Consider the following 21,327-nt stretch of genomic DNA (forward strand, 5'->3'; position numbering starts at 1 on the left):
AGAGAGAGAGAGAGAGAGAGAGCGAGCGAGAGAGAATGGTGGATGTGGGGGAGAGAAAGGTAGAGAGATGTAACCATGAGTGCAGGGGGGGTTGTCACCGGTTCTTCCTTTAGGATTTTGATAATCCGAGGTTGCAGTTTGACGTGTCCCTATCTGCTTCAAAACCCTATGATGTTCACAGATACAGATGGTCCGTAACCACGCAGAACACCAGCTTTACTCCAACCTTATTCACGTGAGACTGGGGCTCGGATGACGTAGAAACCCCTTGATGCAGCATCAAGCCCATGATTTCTCACACAGTGGAAAGAAAGGCACAGATGATGAGATGGAAACAACGGTAGCCGTGTTACTGGTCCCAAGTCAGCGCCAGGTAATCTGTCGGTTAGTCACAGTGGGTGTAGCTAGGAGTCTGGTTTGCTGTCTTCTCATCTGGATCATCGCTGCTCTACCCAGAGAAGAAGGCCAGACCATACAGCAGGTTAGACCGACACCATGGGCCATTCAGACAGGCACAGCGGCACTGCTGGACGCGTGATGGCTTTCGAGGAGCTCATGCTTACCCCACACGGTCTCTTTAAAAGAAAAATCAGCTTGGCAGAAAATCAACGGTGCTGCTTTCTACAAAACGGGAGAGCTTATAACCGCGGTTTTTATTACCGGCGCGCAAAACAAACAGAAAAGCATGGGACATGTGAAAATGGCATGGTTAAATCTGACATCTTAACATTCATTTATTTTGTGTTAATAAAAGCCGAATACATGCACGTGTATTCACTCATAAATGATCCATATGGTTATAATCCATATCGTGTTCGAATGCACATGCTTACCCTAACACACACTAGGTTTAACCTAATCTATGCAGAGTAAACCAACGCTCTGACACACACAACGCACATGCAATGGTGATCGAGCAATTGGATTCAATTATAGTAGCTGTCAAAGCAACATTTCCAAAGCAATGACGCGACAGAATGCGCAAACCTTGCTGGGGGATAGTCACTATCAGGTAGGTAGCCTTTCGACGCACTGTGACAGAATAACGGTTCCATGTCCTCGAGGGTGAAAACAAGCAGCTCACAAATGCAGGCAACAAACAAAAGCATTTTTCGGTCATAATGATGCAGGACCTACCTTCATATCATTGACAATCGCCTGGAATAGTCCACCTAACGCCCCGCACTCCTTATCCACCGTCTCCATGTTCACTAAATCCAGGGTTCACCAAATACGGACAGGGCACAAAACCCCACCAAATGTATTTCCACGGTAGAAATAGCGATTGCGAAGCCTTGTTCTTCTCTCCTTCCCTGTCTGTGCCCAGCGTGAAAGACAGGATGAGGACGAGAAAGAGAAATGATACACAAATACGGTACAATTATTGTGGTCGACTGTCGGCTCGCTCCCCGTGTCCGTAGAGCACCAAGCGAGTGATGATGAGAGAAGAGAGAGGTTACTCTCTCTCTGGTCCCAGCTGCGGGTCTAGAGCCCGAGTTAGGAGGTAAAGCATGCAGATGGCACCGCGATGTACACTCTCATCTTCGGATAGCAAGGAAAAATCGAGTTGGGTTGATGAGAGGTAATAGCTCCGGAGTGATGTATCAAAATGTGAGACAGTAGGTTGGTGAGTAGGCCTTACCCGGGGAGCGCGAGGCTTACCGGTGATTGGAGAAGAGGCAGTGGGCTGTGCTGCGGATTGAGCAGAGCCAGTAATTCGATCTATGGGAATCGAAAGGGGCCGGACAGCTCTCTTGTCACATGGAGGTGGTGTTTGGGGGGAGGGGTTAACCGCGAGGGTGCATGCGCATACACACACACACACACACACACACACACACACAACACACACACACACACACACACACACACACACACACACACACACACACAGGTGGTGTTTGGGGGACACACACACACACACACACACACACACACACACACACACACACACACACACACACACACGCAGACAGACAGACAGACAGACAGACAGACAGACAGACAGACAGACAGACAGACAGACAGACAGACAGACAGACAGACAGACAGACAGACAGACAGACAGACAGACAGACAGACAGACAGACAGATTAAACATGTCAATGCGATAGCGGAGACGCATGCCGAATGCACCTGTGCACAGGGGAAATGCTTTGTGATGCATCAATTGTGGTTCAATTCATTAGAGCGTTTCACACATTATGGCTATTACACAACACTGCAGGATCAACAAACATGCTTTCTATTATGTTTGATATAAAAACCAATGGAGTCTCGAATAGCCTTTTTGGATAATTAAACCTAAACAAACAAAACTATGCTGTCTGTGACAAACCCGTTTGTAAACTGGTCGTTAAACCTTGATGAATTAGTCGACAGTGTAATATCTGAGTTAATATGCAGACCACTGCATAACTATATTATAATAATTTCATCCGTTCTTGGATAGAGAACATTTTTTTCGGGCATATCCACACAGTCAACCCTCCTCTGGATTATAAATCATGTTCCACTCATTCCCTGTGCCTCATTCATTGACATTGAGGAAATGGCTTTGGTCTCTCGCCTACCTTTATGAAATGTAAAATCAAATACAATTTTATTTGTCACATGTGCGGAATACAACAGTGAAATGCTTACTTATAAGCCCTTAACCAACAATGCAGTTTTTTTTTTAAGACCATTTTGGAGGGGGGGGGGTCATGTATATAAAAAAAAAGGAACACTATAAAAATAATAATGAAGCTTTATACAGGGGGTAAGGGTGTACCTGTACCGAGTCAATGTGTGGGGTAGAGGATAGTCGAGGTAATTGAGGTAATATGTACATATATAGGCAGGGGTAAAGTGACTATGCATAGATAATAAACAGCGAGTAGCAGCAGCGTAAAAAAAGGGGGTCAATGCAAATAGTACATGTAGCCATTCGATTAACTGTTTAGCAGTTTTATGGCTTGGGGATAGAAGGTGTTAAGGAGCCTTTTGAGCCTAGACTTGGAATTCTGGTACCACTTTCCACAAGGTAGCAGAGAGAACAGTCTATGAGTTGGGTGACTGGAGTTTTTGACCATTTTTAGGGCCTCCCTCTGACACCGCCTCGTACCAAGGTCCTGGATAGCAGGAAGCTTGGCCCCAGTGATGTACTGGGTCGTACGCACTACCTTCTGTAGCGCCTTGCAGTTGGATGCCTTGCAGTTGGATGCCTTGCAGTTGGATGCCTTGCAGTTGGATGCCTTGCAGTTGGATGCCTTGCAGTTGCCATACCAAGCGGTGATGCAATTAGTCAGGATGCTCATGATGGTGCAGTTGTTGAACTTTTTGAGGATCTGAGGAACTATGTCAACATTTTTCAGTCTCCTGAGAGGGAATAGGAGTTGTCGTGCCCGCTTCATGACTGTCTTTGTGTTTTTGGACCATGATAGTTTGCTAGTGATGTGGACACCAAGGACACCCGCTCCACTATAGCCCAGTCAATGTGAATGGTGGTGTGCTCGACCCTTCTTTTACTGTAGTCCACAATCAGCTCCTTTGTCTTGCTGACGTTGAGGGAGAGATTGTTGTCCTGGCACCACACTGCCAGGTCTCTGACCTCTTCCCTATAGGCCGTCTCATCGTTGTCAGTGATCAGGCCTAACACCGTTGTGTCGTCGGAAAACATAATAATGGTGTTGGAGTCGTGCGTGTCCACGCAGTCATGGGTGAACAGGGAGTACAGGAGGGGATTAAACACGCAACCCTGAGGGGCCCCCGTCTTGAGGATCAGCATGGCAGTTGTGTTGTTGCCTACCCTTACCACCTGGGGGCGGCCTGTCAGGAAGTCCAGGATCCAGTTGCAGAGTGAAATTTTTCAGATTTGCCAATGGAGGGCGAGTTTGTACACATCTCTGTGTGTGGAGTAAAGGTGGTCTATAGTTTGTGTTCCTCTGGTTGCACATGTGATATGCTGGTAGCAATTAGATCAAATGAATTTAAGTTTCCCTGTATTAAAGTCCCTGCCCACTACGAGCGTCGCTTCTACATGAGCATTCTCTTGTTCACTTATGACAGCTCGTTGAGTGTGATCTTAGTGCCTGCATCGGTTAGTGATGGTAAATAGACAAATTGAAAAAATAGATTAAAACTCTTGATAAATATTATGGTCTACAACTTATCATGAGGTACTTTACCTCATGTGAGCAAAACCTTGAGACTTCCTTAATTTTAGAGATTGCACTGTTATTGACAAATCGACACAGACCACCACCCTTCGTCTTACCGGAGGTTGCTGTTCTGTCTTGATAATGCACGGAAAACCCAGCCAACTCTATATTATCTATGTCCTCATTCAGCCACGACTCAGTGAAATGTAATATATTACAGTTAATGTGCCATTGGTAGGAGAGTCTCGAACGGAGCTCATCCTGTTTATTCTCCAGTGATTGCGCATTCACCATTGTGACTTGATATTAACATTAATCTGAAGACTGTTATCTAATTACCTAACTATGTTTAATTGTTACCCAATTAAATTAATCACGTAACTCATTAGGATCAGGGACACCACGAGAGCGGTTCTTTAAAGAGTTACCACCTCCTGAATTAAACTCTAAAATGTCTTAACCTATCACATCTACTAAACAGTTAATTAATTAATCATAACCTCTTATCATGTCATCATTCGTAACCTCCTTGCATCTGCAAAAACCAGAGTCTTACTTATGATTCAGTACCTGTAAATTATACGCTGCGAGTTGGGAATCAAGTGCAGCTGGTGAGTTTATAACAATATAACACACACGAGTAGTGTATACAAAAGAAACACAAACCATACTGACTGGGGAAAGAACCTACGGGAGGGGGGGGATTTGCCCAAACCAAATTCCCCCCTCCAGCAGGGAAACTCCTTTCCCTTCCCATGCCTCAGCGTCCCTGGTCCCATCTATCCATTGACTTTGTTATTTACAGTTGAAGTCGGAAGTTTACATACACTCAGGTCGGAGTCATTAAAACTCGTTTTTCAACCACTCCACAAATTTCTTGATAACAAACTATAGTTTTGGCAAGTCGGTTAGGACATCTTCTTTGTGCATGACACAAGTTTTTCCAACAATTGTTTACAGACAGATTATTTGACTTAAAATTCACTGTATCACAATTCCAGTGGGTCAGAAGTTTACATACACTAAGTTGACTGGGCCTTTAAACAGCCTGGAGAATTCCAGAAAATGAAGGCATGTCTTTAGAAGCTTCTGATAGGCTAATTGACACTATTTGACTCAATTGGAGGTGTACCTATGGATGTATTTCAAGGCCTACCTTCAAACGTAGTGTTTCTTAGCTTGACATCATGGGAAAACCTAAAGTAATAAGCCAAGACCTCCGAAAAAAATTGTAGACCTCCATTAGTCTGGTTCATCATTGGGAGCATTTTCTAAATGCCTGAAGGTACCACGTTCATCTGTATAAACAATAGTATGCAAGTATAAACACCATGGGAACACGCAGCCATCATACTGCTCAGGAAGGAGACGCGTTCTGTCTCCTGGAGATGAACATACTTTGGTGCGAAAAGTGTAAATCAATCCCAGAACAACAGCAAAGGATCTTGTGAAGATGCTGGAGGAAGCAGGTACAAAAATATCTATATCCACATTAAAACGAGTACTATATCGACAACCTGAAAGGCCTCTCAGCAAGGAAGAAGCCACTGCTCCAAAACTGACATAAAAGCGCCAGACTACGGTTTGCAACTGCACATGGGGACAAAGATCGTACTTTTTGGAGAAATGTCCTCTGGTCTGATGACACAAAAATATAACTTTTTGACCATAATGACCATCGTTATGTTTGGAGAAAGAAAGGGGAGGCTTGCAAGCCAAAGAACAGCATAACAATTGATGCCAGGTGTGCATAATGATGGATCTCAGGACCGGTGGTTACTACACTGGCTACACCGAACGCCAGAGGGGAGGAGCAGGAGGAGACGTGACAGTACTACACAAATTGGTTTAATTATTTATTTACTAGCTAATTAAATGACAACACAGGATAAACATCCACACTTAATACATTAAAAACAGGTCCATAGCGGCATCAAAGCCACAACAACGTGGCTGCTTGTTACAAAAGAGATGGGGATGGAGAGATGGGGACAGAGACACTTAACATGGGTACTTTCAGAAACTACTCTCACTTACAGTAACCATATTGCACAAGAACTGCCACATGCTTTGAGTAAGAAATCATTAACGTATTTACATGAAATGCCTTGGTTCACCAGATCTCTTTCAGGTGTACAGAGCTGCCTTGGAAAGGGAGTTGGGCCTTTTCGCTGCACTCTTGTAAGGCTCTGATTGTCCAACAGGGTTCCAACAAGTTTCTACTTTTGTTCTTCTCTGTAGTTTTCCTGTATCCGGTGACTTGTCGAGTAGTCCTGAACAGTACTACAGAGTTTATTGTCCTTCCATTCACTCTTGAATATGCTTTTTTGAAGATGGGCTAGCCAGCCGTGTCGATAGTTCCCAGTTGGGTGATGAGAGTAGCTTAATACGGTGGCTTGAGCAGAGTAGTATAATGATCCTACTTAAATTAGCTTTCAAAGATATTTTTACTTAGGACAGCTAAACATCCATACCAGTGATTTTCCAGGAGGTGAGTTTATCGTCTCTATCTCGTGTTGATATTCAAAGTTCAAATCATTTTAAACATGCAGCGGTAGTTTAATGCTTTTCTGGCCTAGTATGTTAATTTCTTTACTCATCATTTATACAGTTTGTTCGAAAGGGGCAGTTCCGTCAGGCTAACATGCTCTCTGACCTCACTCGGGGGTGTGACTTGTCACTTGTACAAACTTATGTAAAACAATTAGTTTCTCAAATCACATCCCTCTTTTACCAAAACCACTTTCTTAATTGTTAATATTACATGCACAACACATAGTATGGAAACTTCTTACATGTAGTGGGTATACTTTCCAAGTTACAGTATTTCCTTCATAACATTTTTAATGACATCACAAAATAACAAACAAAATGACATTAGTGTTCTATAGATCGCCTCTGACCATTCCCCACGTTCTATGTTAGAAATATTGTTCCAATATTAGCTTAAGAATCGTATTAAGTTCAGCGGGAAAAATATCTTGTGTCTTCAGCCCTTGAGATTCTGTCATCTTCCAAACCTGATCACCTATTTGTATCAGATTTTTGACAAATTCTCACCAAGCCGGATGCGGCCAATGTCCTCTTCGGGATGGTTTGGCCTGGTCCGGGAGGAGCCGTCTTTTTGCCCCTGATTTTTAAAAACAAGTTAACCCTCAGTTCATAGAGACTGTGCTGAACATTATGTACAAACAATGGGGAAACACATTAGTGTTCTATAGATCGCCTCTGACCATTCCCCACGTTCTATGTTAGAAATATTGTTCCAATATTCGCTTTTGAACGTATTAGAGTTTCAGCGGGAAAAATATTGAAACAAAGGACATTCCTTTAGTTAATATTGGAAAGGGAGACCTGAATCTTCTCCCCTTGATTTACGACGGGATGTAAGTTGTTAATCCCGTCTTTCCTCCCCCCTCTGCGAGTGAGAGGGGTCTGATTGAAGTTATTCATTGCAAACCTGATCTGACCTATTTGGATTCTCGTGGACAGTCATGACAGCCAGTAGGATGGGTTGTAAAGGCGAATTATCCTCTCACTGACAAATTCTCACCAAGCACCCGGATCTGCGGCCAATGTATCAGTGTTTTCTCTTCATGCGAATGATGGGGATTTTGGCCTGGTCCGGGAGGAGCCGTAAATCTTTTGCCTCTGATTCATTTACAAAACAAGTGTCCAGTCCGAGGTGAGTAATTGCTGTTCTGATGTCCAGAAACTCTTTCAGTTCATAAGAGACTGTGGCAGAAACATTATGTACAAACAATGGGGGGGAAACAGAATAACACAGTTGGTTAGGAGCCCTTAAAACAACAGCCATCCCCTCCGACACCATTATATGAAAATATATTGGTGTGATAAAAATAGATGTAATAACATACATTTTAAATACATGGTATTTAAGCCATCATATTGCCATTTAATTGAACAGTAAATATTTGCTTAAAGGTATTGTAGGTTGTAGAAGGGGGTAGCATTTTAAACAACACCGCACAAAGCTATAATAGTTCCATGAATTCAGAGTTACTATCACGTCTATGACCCATATTTTTTAGTTTCATTGGCAAAATTGTAATGAGATACGCCATTATGAGCTCTGGCCATGACCAGTCAAGATGCAAAGCCATGGTATGCAGAAGCTGGGGCCCCTGATACAGTGTTAAAGGACAGGGTCATGACTACTGAGCTCCCTCACTCTGAATGACAGACAGGAGTCAGGGATGGTGGGGCCGTCCTGATGTCCACCGAGAGCCAACCGAACTCCCTTCTCCCCTGAGCTGGCAGGGTCTCTCTCTCTCGCTCTGCCTCCTGCTCTCTCCTCTCTCTGCCACATTACTCAGCATGCCCTAAAAACACAGGCTTCAGCATCCAACGTTCACATCTCCATACAACAGCTCGAGCATTGGATCGGACTGTCTCATGTCCTTACTTCACTTGTTATTGTTTCTATTTGGTCTCTTATGGATTTGACCCTTCACTTTATTCTCATTTCTCCAAGTCTATTTTTCTCTTCAGTCTTCCATTGTGCTGCTCCTCTCCTCGTTCCGGGTCCACCCTGTATGGTTATGGGGAGCAGATGGACAGAGGGAAAAAGACAGGGCCAGGCAGAAGGGTAAAGTGATAACATATTCTGCAGATGCCATTGAAATTTCGAACAGATAACACACCAGGGGTCCAAGACAGTTAAAAGGCAGGCAGGCAGAGAGAGAGAGAGAGAGAGAGAGAGGAAGTGACAATTATGAGTAAAGGCTTGTCACTGGCCGCCTGGGCACAGTATGTTGTAAGTATGAGGAGGCTGTCTCCAAAGATGAAAGAGATTCTCCATTACTTTTGTATACCTTTTAGCCAGTAGTTCTGAAAGTAGCGCTCACGAGCCAAAAGTGGTCTCTGAAAATTGCTACTATGACACATGTGCAGATATGTACACTATGTCAATGCTCTCTTGCTCTGCTGTGTGTGCATCTTGCTAGCTGTCACTCAAATGGCAGGGGCTGAAGCTCATTGGCTAGAACTTGACTTGCTAGGGGTCTGGCCCACGTGGGGGGACATGTAGGGAAAATGGCGCAGCACAGCTTACAGAAAAGCTAGGGACTTTTTGAGGTAAAATGGTAATTCTGCTCATAGATTATGCATGTACAGTTGAAGTCAGAAGTTTACATGCACCTTAGCCAAGTACATTTCAACTCAGTTTTTCACAATTCCTGACATTTAGTCCAAGTTCAAATTCCCTGTCTTAGGTCAGTTAGGATCACCACTTTATTTTCAGAATGTGAAATGTCAGAATAATAGTAGAGATAATTATTTATTTCAGCTTTTATTTCTTTCATCACATTCCCAGTGGGTCAGAAGTTTACATACACTCAAATAGTATTTGGTAGCATTGCCTTTAAATTGTTTAATTGTTTAACGTTTTGGGTTGCCTTCCACAAACTTCCCACAATAAGTTGGGTTAATTTTGGCCCATTCCTCCTGACAGAGCTGGTGTAATTGTGTCAGGTTTGTAGTCCTCCTTGCTCTGTGATGGCCACTCCAATACCATGACTTTGTTTATCAAATGTATTTATTTTTATATAGTGCAGTCTCAGTGCTATGATGGGGTCTAAAACCAGACTAAAGCATTTCGTATACATTGTTTGTCTTCAGGGAGGCAGTGAGTTGCTGCGCAACAGCCTTTTCTAAAAATGTTTGAGAGGAATGGAAGTTTTGATATAGGCCGATAGTTTTTTTTTTTTTCTGGGTCAAGGTTGGGCTTTTTCAAGAGAGGCTTTATTACTGCCACTTTTAGTGAGTTTGGTACACATCCAGTGGATAGAGAGCTGTTTATTATGTTCAACATAGGAGGGCCAAGCACAGGAGCAGCTCTTTCAGTAGTTTAGTTGGAATAGGGTCCCGTATGCAGCTTGAAGGTTTAGAGGCCATGATTATTTTCATCATTGTGTCAAGAGATATAGTACTAAAACACTTGAGTGTCTCTCTTGATCCTAGGTCCTGGCAGAGTTGTGCAGACTCAGGACAACTGAGCTTTGAAGGAATACGCAGATTTAAAGAGGAGTCCGTCATTTGCTTTCTAATAATCATGATCTTTTCCTCAAAGAATTTAATGAATTTATTACTGCTGAAGTGAAAGCCATCCTCACTTGGGGAATATTGCTTTTTAGTTAGCTTTGCGACAGTATCAAAAATAAATTTGGGATTGTTCTTATTTTCCTCAATTAAGATGGAAAAATAGAATGATCGAGCAGCAGTGAGGGCTCTTCAATACTGCACGGTACTGTCTTTCCAAGCTAGTCGGAAGACTTCCAGTTTGGTGTGGTGCCATTTCCGTTCCAATTTTCTGGAAGTTTGCTTCAGAGCTCGGGAATTTTCTGTATACCAGGGAGCTAGTTTCTTATGAGAAATGTTTTTAGTTTTTAGGGGTGCAACTACATCTAGGGTATTGTGCAAGGTTAAATTGAGTTCCTCAGTTAGGTGGTTAACTGATTTTTGTCCTCTGACGTCCTTGGGTAGGCAGAGGGAGTCTGGAAGGGCATCAAGGAATCTTTGTGTTGTCTGTGAATTTATAGCACGACTTTTGATGCTCCTTGGTTGGTGTCTGAGCAGATTATTTGTTGCAATTGCAAACGTAATAAAATGGTGGTCCGATAGTCCAGGATTATAAGGAAATACATTAAGATCCACAACATTTATTCCATGGGACAAAACTAGGTCCAGAGAATGACTGTGACAGTGAGTAGGTCCAGAGACATGTTGGACAAAACCCACTGAGTCGATGATGGCTCCAAAAACATTTTGGCGTGGGTCTGTGGACTTTTCCATGTGAATATTAAAGTCACCAAAAATGTCAATATTATCTGCTATGACTACAAGGTCCGATAGGAATTCAGGGAACTCAATGAGGAACGCTGTATATGGCCCAGGAGGCCCAACTTCTTGCGTCGAGCCATCCCGGATCCGGGATCGTGACTACAGCCTCAAGAGCATTACCATAATGCAACGTTAACTATTTATGAAAATCGCAAATGAAATGAAATCAATATGCTAGCTCTCAAGCTTAGCCTTTTGTTAACAACACTGTCATCTCAGATTTTCAAAAATATGCTTCTCAACCATAGCAAAACAAGCATTTGTGTAACAGTATTGATAGCTCTTGCAGGTTAGCGTAGCATTTAGCGTTAGTATTCAGCAGGCAACATTTTCACAAAAACCAGAAAACCATTCAAATAAAATAATTTACCTTTGAAGAACTTTGGATGTTTTCAATGAGGAGACTCTCAGTTAGATAGCAAATGTTCAGTTTTTCTTGAAAGATTATTTGTGCAGGAGAAATCGCTCCGTTTTCTTGCGTCATGTTTGGCTACCAAAACAAAACGAAAATTCAGTCATCATAACGCCAAACTTTTTTCCAAATTAACTCCATAATATCGACGGAAACATGGCAAACGTTGTTTAGAATCAATCCTCAAGGTGTTTTTCACATATCTCTTCATGATATATCGTTCGTGGAAGTCTCCTCTCTCCTCTCAACCACTGGATGACTGCGTGCAGCTTGTAGATTACGCAGCAATTTCAACAAAGGACACCGGGCGGACACCTGGTAAATGTCGTCTCTTATGGCCAATCTTCCAATGATATGCCTACAAATACGTCACAATGCTGCAGACACCTTAGAGAAACAATAGAAAGGGCAGGCTCATTCCTGGCACATTCACAGCCATATAAGGAGACAATGGAAAACAGAGCCTCAAAAATTCTGCTCATTTCCTGTTTGTAGCATCAGTTCTGGGGCACTCACAGATAATATCTTTGCAGTTTTGGAAACGTCAAAGTGTTTTCTTTCCAAAGCTGTCAATTATATGCATAGTCGAGCATCTTTTCGTGACAAAATATTGCGCTTAAAACGGGCACGTTTTTTTTATCCAATAATGAAATAGCGCCCCCATAGCTTCAAGAGGTTAAGCCATTTTCACAACTTTGGAAGTATCCTTGGGGTCATTGTCCATTTGGAAGACCCATTTGCGACCAAGCTTTAACTTCCTGACTGATGTCGAGATGTTTTTTCATTTACATTACATTTACATTTAAGTCATTTAGCAGACGCTCTTATCCAGAGCGACTTACAAATTGGTGCATTCACCTTATGACATCCAGTGGAACAGCCACTTTACAATAGTGCATCTAAATATTTTAAGGGGGGGGGTGAGAAGGATTACTTTATCCTATCCTAGGTATTCCTTAAAGAGGTGGGGTTTCAGGTGTCTCCGGAAGGTGGTGATTGACTCCGCTGTCCTGGCGTCGTGAGGGAGTTTGTTCCACAATTGGGGAGCCAGAGCAGCGAACAGTTTTGACTGGGCTGAGCGGGAACTGTACTTCCTCAGTGGTAGGGAGGCGAGCAGGCCAGAGGTGGATGAACGCAGTGCCCTTATTTGGGTGTAGGGCCTGATCAAAGCCTGGAGGTACTGAGGTGCCGTTCCCCTCACAGCTCCGTAGGCAAGCACCATTTTCAATATATCCACATAAATTTCCTACCTCATGATGCCATCTATTTTGTGAAGTGCACCAGTCCCTCCTGCAGCAAAGCACCCCCACAACATAGTGCTGCCACCCCTGTGCTTCACGGTTGGGATGGTGTTCTTCAGCTTTGCAAGCCTCCCCCTTTTTCTTCCAAACATGACGATGGTCATCATGATCAAACAGTTCTATTTTTGTTTCATCAGACCAGAGGACATTTCTCCAAAAAGTACAATCTTTGTCCCCATGTGCAGTTGCAAACCGTAGTCTGACTTTTTTATGGCGGTTTTGGAGCAGTGGCTTCTTCCTTGCTGAGAGGCCTTTCAGGTTATGTCAATATAGGGCTCGTTTTACTGTGGATTTAGATACTTTTGTACCTGTTTCCTCCAGCATCTTCACAAGGTCCTTTGCTGTTCTGGAATTGATTTGCACTTTTCGCACCAAAGTACATTCATCTCTAGGAGCCCGAACGCGTCTCCTTCCTGAACGGTATGATGGCTGTGTGGTCCCATGGTGTTTATACTTGCATACTATTTTTTATACAGATGAACATGGTACCTTCTGGCATTTAGAAATTGCTCCCAAGGATGAACCAGACTTGTGGAGGTCTATAATTTTTTTCTGAGTCATTGGCGGATTTCTTCTGATTTTCCCATGATGTCAAGCAAAGAGGCACTGAGTTTGAAGGTAGTCCTTGAAACACATCCACAGGTACACCTCCAAGTGACTCAAATTTTGTCAATTAGCCCATTAGAAGCTTCTAAAACCATAACATAATTTTCTGGAATTTTCCAAGTTGTTTAAAGGCACAGTCAATTTAGTGTATGTAAACTTCTGACCAACTGGAATTGTGATACAGTGAATTATAAGTGAAATAATTGCTTGTGTCATGCACAAAGTAGATGTCCTAACCGACTTGTCAAAACTATAGTGTGTTAACAAGACATTTGTGAAGTATTAATGACTCCAATCTAAGTGCATGTAAACTTCCGACTTCAACTGTATGAAATATACATTGACACACCCAGCCCAAAGCAGGAGGTTTAATACTTAATAGTTGCCAACGTTCTGGAGCATGTCTTTAAGGAGAGGTAGGATGATAGGTTAGTCAGCTTAATCTATGACAGTAACAGGTGTATACACATTCATTTGTGGCATGTGCGAATGTGATTCTTGCAGGTAAACATGCTTTAACTTAATCTGTGTGTGTGTGTGTGTGTGTGTGTGTGTGTGTGTGTGTGTGTGTGTGTGTGTGTGTGTGTGTGTGTGTGTGTGTGTGTGTGTGTGTGTGTGTGTGTGTGTGTATGTGTGTGTGTGTGTGTGTGTGTGTGTGTGTGTGTGTGTTGTATGGTTTAGACAACTATTGTATCTTTAAAGAGTAAAAATTAATATTGAACTAAAGAGAGATAGAGGAGTCCAACAGAGCAGCTGGTGAATGGCACCGGAGTGTTCCTGTGATATCATGCAGTGTCACAGTAAACTGTGAGTTGGAGGAAGTGTCCTTCCTCATGTCTGTTCCTTTGAGCAAATGATGACACGAGCACAGGGACATTACACAATCAGGAACGGGACTAACATGAGCACACTTCGACAAAACTGTCACATCCTCCAAATAGAGACTTCAAGGGATTCAGATGGAGAACAGTAGTAACTCACGCCTGTCTGAAAAACAAATCGAAGTTTATTGGTCGCTTACACAGATTTGCAGATGATATCGCAGGTGCAGCGAAATGCTTACGTTTCTAACCAACAGTGCAGTAATAGCTAGCAATACAATAACAATACACACACATAATCCAAAAGTCTGGAGACAGTAGGGATGTGCATCTTTCCCTTTCAAGAATGTTCTATACGTATCTAGATACATGGGCTCCAATATGATACAGGAACAATACATTTTAGTTTGAAACGATTCGGCGAGATTCGGGTTGATAAGAGGAACGAATCAATACGATTTGGTTACGATTCGATACAATTAGTTTCACTAACATTTGTTTTATAAAAGCACATTCCTTTTCCATCGTATATTACAATCTGCTGCTGATGGAGCTCATGAACTGGGCTTCTCTCAGCTGGATCTGTCTGAGCTGACTTTTCTGTGTGTGTGTGTGTGTGTGTGTGTGTGTGTGTGTGTGTGTGTGTGTGTGTGTGTGTGTGTGTGTGTGTGTGTGTGTGTGTGTGTGTGTGTGTGTGTGTGTGTGTGTGTGTGTGTGTGTGTGTGTGTGTGTGTGTGTGTGTGTGTGTGTGTGTGTGTGTGTGTGTGTGTTGTATGGTTTAGACCATTTGGAAGTTGATGCAATTGGAGTGAGCTTCTCTTCTCCTTTCGCTTCAACCATGCAATGCCGGTAGCAGAAGTGATTTCCATCCTCACTATGAAATTATAACTTTACCATGTACTGGATATCTAAAAATGACCATAATACATACTGATTTTTTCCCATTATATATACTGATTTTTTCAAGCAGAACTATCAAAACTATTGCTGATGGTGAAGCTGAACGATCATAATAATTTCTAATGTAGCATGTACCCTACCTATATATCCAGATTAGAGTTGTGTCTCCAGTGGTAGCTTAAGCTACTTTCCTTCCGGTAAAACACCATCTTCAAAAGAGCATTTGATAGAAAATGACCTAGCAAATTACATTGGTTGCCTCTCAACTAATAAAGCTTATTATTGCGCAAGCCAGTTGACAAACATTTGAATGCTGAAGGTGACACGCAGATGTGCCAAATCAGGAATAGGAATAACTGCACATAGCGAGCAATATGACTAGGCTACTGATATTGCCTGGGTTTGTTAGGCATGCAAAATTAATATAATTACATGCTTACATGACGAGTATTTTCAGAAGGTAGAAAGAAAGTCATTTGAGCAAAAAACATCTGTGAACCTACGATTCATAACGTTTCAATCGATTTTCTGACCATGCATTGATGCACCTGTTCTGTGTTTGCCTTCTAGATGGTAGCGGGGTGACCAGGTTGTGGATCGGGTGGCTGAGGTACTTGATGAGGGACTTATGGACCAAGCTGAATTTCTTCAGCCTCCTGAGGTTCTACACCACACTGAAGCTATGGAGGGACCATTTCAGGTCTTCAATGATGCACACGCCATGGCGCTTGAAGCTTTTAACCCTCTCTAATGTGGCCCCGTCAGTATGGATAGGTGCCTGCGCTCTCAGCTGTCTCCTGTAGTCTCTGCCATCTCCTGTAGCCCACGATCAGCTCCTTCATTTTGTTGATGTTGAGTTAGAGTTTATTTTCCTGGCACCACTCCGCCAAGACCGTGTGCAGAGCAATGGGGATTGCGTAATCTGTGGATCTGTTGGGGCGTTATGCAAATTGTATTGAGTCTAGGGTGTCGGGTAAGGTGGAGGTGATGTGATCAAATCAAATCAAAGTTTATTTGTCACGTGCGCCGAATACAACAAGTGTAAACCTTACAGTGAAATGCTTACTTACAGGCTCTAACCAATGGTGCCAAAAAAAGGTGTGTGTGTGTGTGTGTGTGTGTGTGTGTGTGTGTGTGTGTGTGTGTGTGTGTGTGTGTGTGTGTGTGTGTGTGTGTGTGTGTGTGTGTGTGTGTGTGTGTGTGTGTGTGTGTGTGTGTGTGTGTGTGTGTGTGTGTGTGTGTGTGTGTGTGTAGGGAAGTAAAGAAATAAAACAACAGTAGAAGACATTTGAAAAAAGAGTAGCAAGGCTATATACAGACAGGCTCATTGAGGTAGTATGTACATGTAGGTATCGTTAAGGTGACTGTGCATATATGATGAACAGAGAGTCAGTAGCAGAAGCGTAAAAAGAGGGGTTGGCGGGTGGTGGGACACAATGCAGATAGCCCGGTTAGCCAATGTGTGGGAGCACTGGTTGGTCGGGCCAATTGAGGGAGTATGTACATGGATGTATAGTTAAAGTGACTATGCATATTAGATAAACAGAGAGTAGCAGCAGCGTAAAAGAGGGGTTGGGAGGAGGCACACAATGCAAATAGTCCATGGGTTACCTGTTCAGGAGTCTTATGGCTTGGGGGTAAAAACAGTTGAGAAGCCTTTTTGTCCTAGACTTCGCACTCCGGTACTTAACAACCCTCTCAAATCACTTCACGATTGAAAGAAGGGAGTGCTCTGGGGCGATAGTCATTTAGTTCAGGTTCCTTCGCTTTCTTGGGTTCAGGAAACACGTAAACACTCCGGCCAGCTGTTCTGCTGGTCTGAACATGTCTTGGAGATGATAGGCGGAAATTGCCAACAACACCCCCCCCAAATGTAACACCAGCACCTTGAGGGTTAAAGTAGACTTCAGGTATCACACTCAATATCCCCCCTTGATAAATCAAAATTCACAGGTCTCTCTGAATTCCTTTACAGTGAATTGGCTTCTTCAATGGGATATTTTAAAAGGTTGAGTTCCTGAAAGGTCAGTAGAAAGTGGTAGAAATATGTTGGAATGTGCTGGAACAGGCAGGAACTGACACCTAACCTTTACATCAAAAGTGAAATACTTGTGAATATGAATCACTTGGTAATTAGCTTTAAGAAGGGAAAATAAATTAGAACAATGCAACATTGTACTGTATGTTTTTCATCCATCAAATTATCATAATTTTACTGATATTATCAGCATGAAGACAGTCAATTTAGAACCCTTTTTGAACATGGTTTAGCCAAAAATGTCAGCGTCTTAAAAAAGGTTATTTTAGGCTTTGGGGTCAGGTTTAAGGTCATGGTTAGATTTAAGGATAGGGTTAGAAGTTAAGGTTAGGTTTAGTTTGTTGTGCTATTGCGCACGTGTGCGTGACAATTTTCCAGAGCAGTGTTTTTAAATCCTGGCCCAAAAGGGTGCACCATTTTTTTATGTTGTCTTAGCACTGCACACCTGATTCAAATAACCAAAGCTTGATGCAGAGACGGAAGAGGAAGCCAGACATCTCCCTCGCTCTTTTTTTCCTGATGGAAAAAGGACTAAGCAGACCAGACCCAGCTTCTATGGCATTGGTAGCTATGGGTGAGCCACAACTTAAGCAGACCGGAACTGATTTTTTTCTTCTAATGTTAAACAGCATTTATCCACCATCTATCCTTGTTGATGAGATGATCATTTAAATCAGCTGTCTAGTGCTAGGTAAAGTCTAGTGCTACGTTAAGTCCCATGAGAATCCACTGAACTCATCTCTTTTTCACACACATCGATCACACATATTCACTTACACACAAACAGAGTGTTTCAGAGTTGAGTCAGATCAAGTCTGACTGCAAAAAAAACACCATCTCCAGAACATTCCGATGTCCCTAACCCGTTGAAAGACCGCATTAAATGGATGGGGAAAAGTAATATAAAAAACGATTTCAGATATCAAGTATTTCTGGGAAACGGTTCAGTATGAGCAAGCCAAAGCAAACCTCAGACTCATTTCGAGGGTCGTTACCACAGTCTGTGTGACACTACACAGACAGGTCACAGACTGGCTTCTAGCAAGCAGACTATTTATGGAATATGATACCACACAAGCTATGATGATAATTTCTCCCATCTTATTTCCCAGCAACACTTACAGTGCATTCGGAAAGTATTCAGATCCCTTGACTTTTTCTACATTTTGTTACGTGACAGCCGTATTAGAAAATGTATTACATTATTTTTCCCCCCTCATCAATCTACACATAATACCCATAATGACAAAGCAAAAACTATTTTTTAGATTGTTTTGCAACAAATGTATCACATTTACATAACTATTCAGACCGTTTACTGAAGCACCTTTGGTAGCGATTACAGCCTCAAGTCTCCTTGGGTATGACACTACAAGCTGGCACACCTGTATTTGGGGAGTTTCTCCCATTCTTCTCTGCAGATCCTCTCATTCCCTGTTAGGTTGGACGTGCATCGTCATTGCACAGCTATTTTCAGGTCTCTCCAAAGATGTTTAATCGGGTTCAAGTCCAGGCTCTGGCTGGGCCCCTCAAGTACATTCAGAGACTTGTCCTGAAGCCAATCCTGCATCCTCTTGGCTGTGGCTGGGTTGTTGTCCTGTTGGAAGGTGAACCTTGCTCTGTTCATCTTTCGCTCAATCCAGTCCCTGCCGCTGAAAAACATCCCCACAGCATGATGCTGCCACCACCATGCTTCACCGTAAGGAGGGTGCCAGGTTTCCTCCAGAAGTGATACTTGGCATTCAGTCCTTTAGGTGTCTTTTGGCAAACTCAAAGCAGGCGGTCATGTGCCTTTTGCTGAGGACTGGCATCCGTCTGGCCACTCTACCATAAAGGCCGTCCTTCAGGATCATTCTCCCATCTCCACAGAGGAACTATGGAGCTCTGTCAGAGTGACCATCACCTCCCTGACCAAGGCCCTTCTCCCCGATTGCTCAGTTTGGCCGGGCGGCTAGCTCGTGGAATAGTCCGGGTGTTTCCAAACTTCTTCCATTTAAGAATGATGGAGGCCACTTTGTTCTTGGGGACCTTCAATGCTGCATACATTTTTTGGTAAAGGTCTGTGCTTCGAAAACAATCCTGTCTCGGAGCTGAATTTTGCACATGGGATCGGTCTCCAAACAAGTTGTAGAAACATCTCAAGGATGATTAATGGAAATGGGATGCACCTGAGCTCAATTCCAAGTCACATGGCAAAGGGTCTGAACACCTATGCAAATAGGGTCTGAACACCTATGCAAATAAGGTATCTGCTTTTTGAATTGTGTATACATTTGCGAACATTTCTAAAAACCTGTTTTCCCTTTGTCATTGTGGGGTATTGTGTGTAGATGGATGAGAATTTATTTTATTTTTTAAATCCATTTTAGAATAAGGCTGTAACGTAACAAAATGTGGAAAGGTCAAGGGGTCTATTTGTCGAATGCACCATATTACATTATTATTGTGCTCATGAGGCAGTTTATGTGTTATAATGTAATGGTTTTTGCTCCCTGGTTTTACCACAACCCAATTAGTGGTTCTGGACGAGTGACGAGAGCAGTAAGGTGGCACCTTGACAGGGTCTTTGCTCTGCTCTTGCCTTCGTGTCTCTCTTCTGTTTACGTTTGGATTCCTATTTTTGGAGAGTGAAGTGACAGGTCAAATCAGCAAGGGTCCTCTAGGAACTTTAAGAATGCTTCAGATATACACTGACATACAGTGTCATGTGCAAAACCAATGGTAAGAAGGAACGGCTTCAATTTCGAACCATTCAGCCATTTAGAAGGAAATGGTTGTAAAAGAGAATGGCTGTGAGTCAGTTGCATGCTCAAAATGTGTACTTTAGAAGAATGGAAACTCCTTGTCCCTTTTATCTGTATGAGTAGGAAACAGGCTGTGTTACCATATTTCAGCATTATCCCAGCTTACCCACCTCACCATTTTAAGTGGGTCAAAATGAGTCACCCACCCAACCAACCCTCTCCCCTCCCGTCTCCTTTCCTCTCTCTAAGGCTCGGTGGATCCCTGGAGGAGGCAGCACTAGAGAGCCAGCCAGACAACACACACCAACCCACAGCCCCCTGGCTCAGAGTGGCAAATAAAACCCACAACAGAGGGGCCACTCTATTGAGACAGTCGCTATGTTTACTGTCTAATGGAATCGATCAGCAAAATGCATAAACTATAGTGTCTTAGGTATACATAGAAATCAGCTGGGGATGCTCAACCTCGTGTAAATTCTATGGTTCAAAACAAGTGAAGACAGTAGTGGTAGTGGTGTTACTATTTCGCAACTATATTACTATACTCCTAGCACCCAAATTCCAACAATTGCAGTACCTTAGCCATATCAAACTCAGACCTGTATGACCTCAGAACCCTGTTTTGAAGGTGGTGGTAGTGATGGCGGGGGCTAAAACAGGAGCAATACAGAAGCCATCACCAGAAATGCAGATTTACAGTCCGTAAACCAAATGTTTATGTCTCACTAGACCAAAGCCCACAACCAGTGGTTTCCTATTCCTCAACACTAGGCAGCTATGGATAAACATCCATGGAATAAAGACTTTTTCTAACAACTCAGTCAGTCACTCAACCAGCATGTCTCAGCTGCACCGTGTGCATCAGAAAGTGCAGGCCTATGCCGACACTGTGAGTGAAATGATACAGTATGTCAAAGATTCCTTATGTAATTGTTTGAGTGTATATTTTAATTCATGTTGTGTGTCATAACACCTTATGAGACTTACTATATCTGTTTCAACAAGTACTACTGCTAGTCCCACAGAGTGAACGATAAAAGGCACTAAAAAGATTTAAGTCTTTCTGCGAAATAGGAGGAAAACATGTTTTGTGAAAATATAGTCCCCCACTTTCCCTCTGCCAGCCAGGAACCCTGAATTATTTAGTTGACTTTTTATTTTGGATAAGTAAGCACGTTGGATTTCCTTAATGAGGACGCAGGGTCTTTACTTTGTTATCATGCTGTTGTCAACTAAATTAATTATTCAGTAATGTTTTAGTTTAGTTTAGTTTATTTTATTTTATAGGGACAGTACACATTAATCAACGTTTCAGTAAAAGTGCCGGTTTTAGCCAGCCGGCTAATTTTCAACCGCAGTCCCTGGGCAGGTTATTAAAAACAATTACAATATAGACAATAGCACCATAGAACAAGCAAGACATAGCAACATAGGACAAGCAAGACATAGCATACAGACAGAGCAACATAGGACAAAAAGCAGCAAGACAAAATTCATAAAAG

General features: G+C 42.7%; 1 protein-coding gene and 1 long non-coding RNA gene across 2 annotated transcripts in view; one reads left to right on the top strand and one right to left on the bottom strand.

Annotated features, from left to right (window-relative positions):
- LOC124033880 (protein MTSS 2-like) overlaps positions 1–1,691 on the bottom strand; it is a 90,677-nt gene extending 88,986 nt beyond the window's left edge. Inside the window, 1 exon segment of the mRNA XM_046346264.1 lies at positions 1,138–1,691. Within this exon segment, the coding sequence (XP_046202220.1) occupies positions 1,138–1,206 (69 nt within the window). The 5' untranslated portion in view covers positions 1,207–1,691.
- Positions 1–21,327, top strand: part of LOC124033881 — a 95,617-nt gene that overhangs the window by 66,152 nt on the left and 8,138 nt on the right. The window contains exon 2 of the long non-coding RNA XR_006838471.1: positions 15,614–15,743. This is a non-coding gene — a long non-coding RNA (uncharacterized LOC124033881). The remainder of the gene's footprint in view (positions 1–15,613; positions 15,744–21,327) is intronic.

Source organism: Oncorhynchus gorbuscha, linkage group LG04 (genome assembly GCF_021184085.1).
Source record: "Oncorhynchus gorbuscha isolate QuinsamMale2020 ecotype Even-year linkage group LG04, OgorEven_v1.0, whole genome shotgun sequence".
Lineage (NCBI taxonomy): Eukaryota > Metazoa > Chordata > Actinopteri > Salmoniformes > Salmonidae > Oncorhynchus > Oncorhynchus gorbuscha.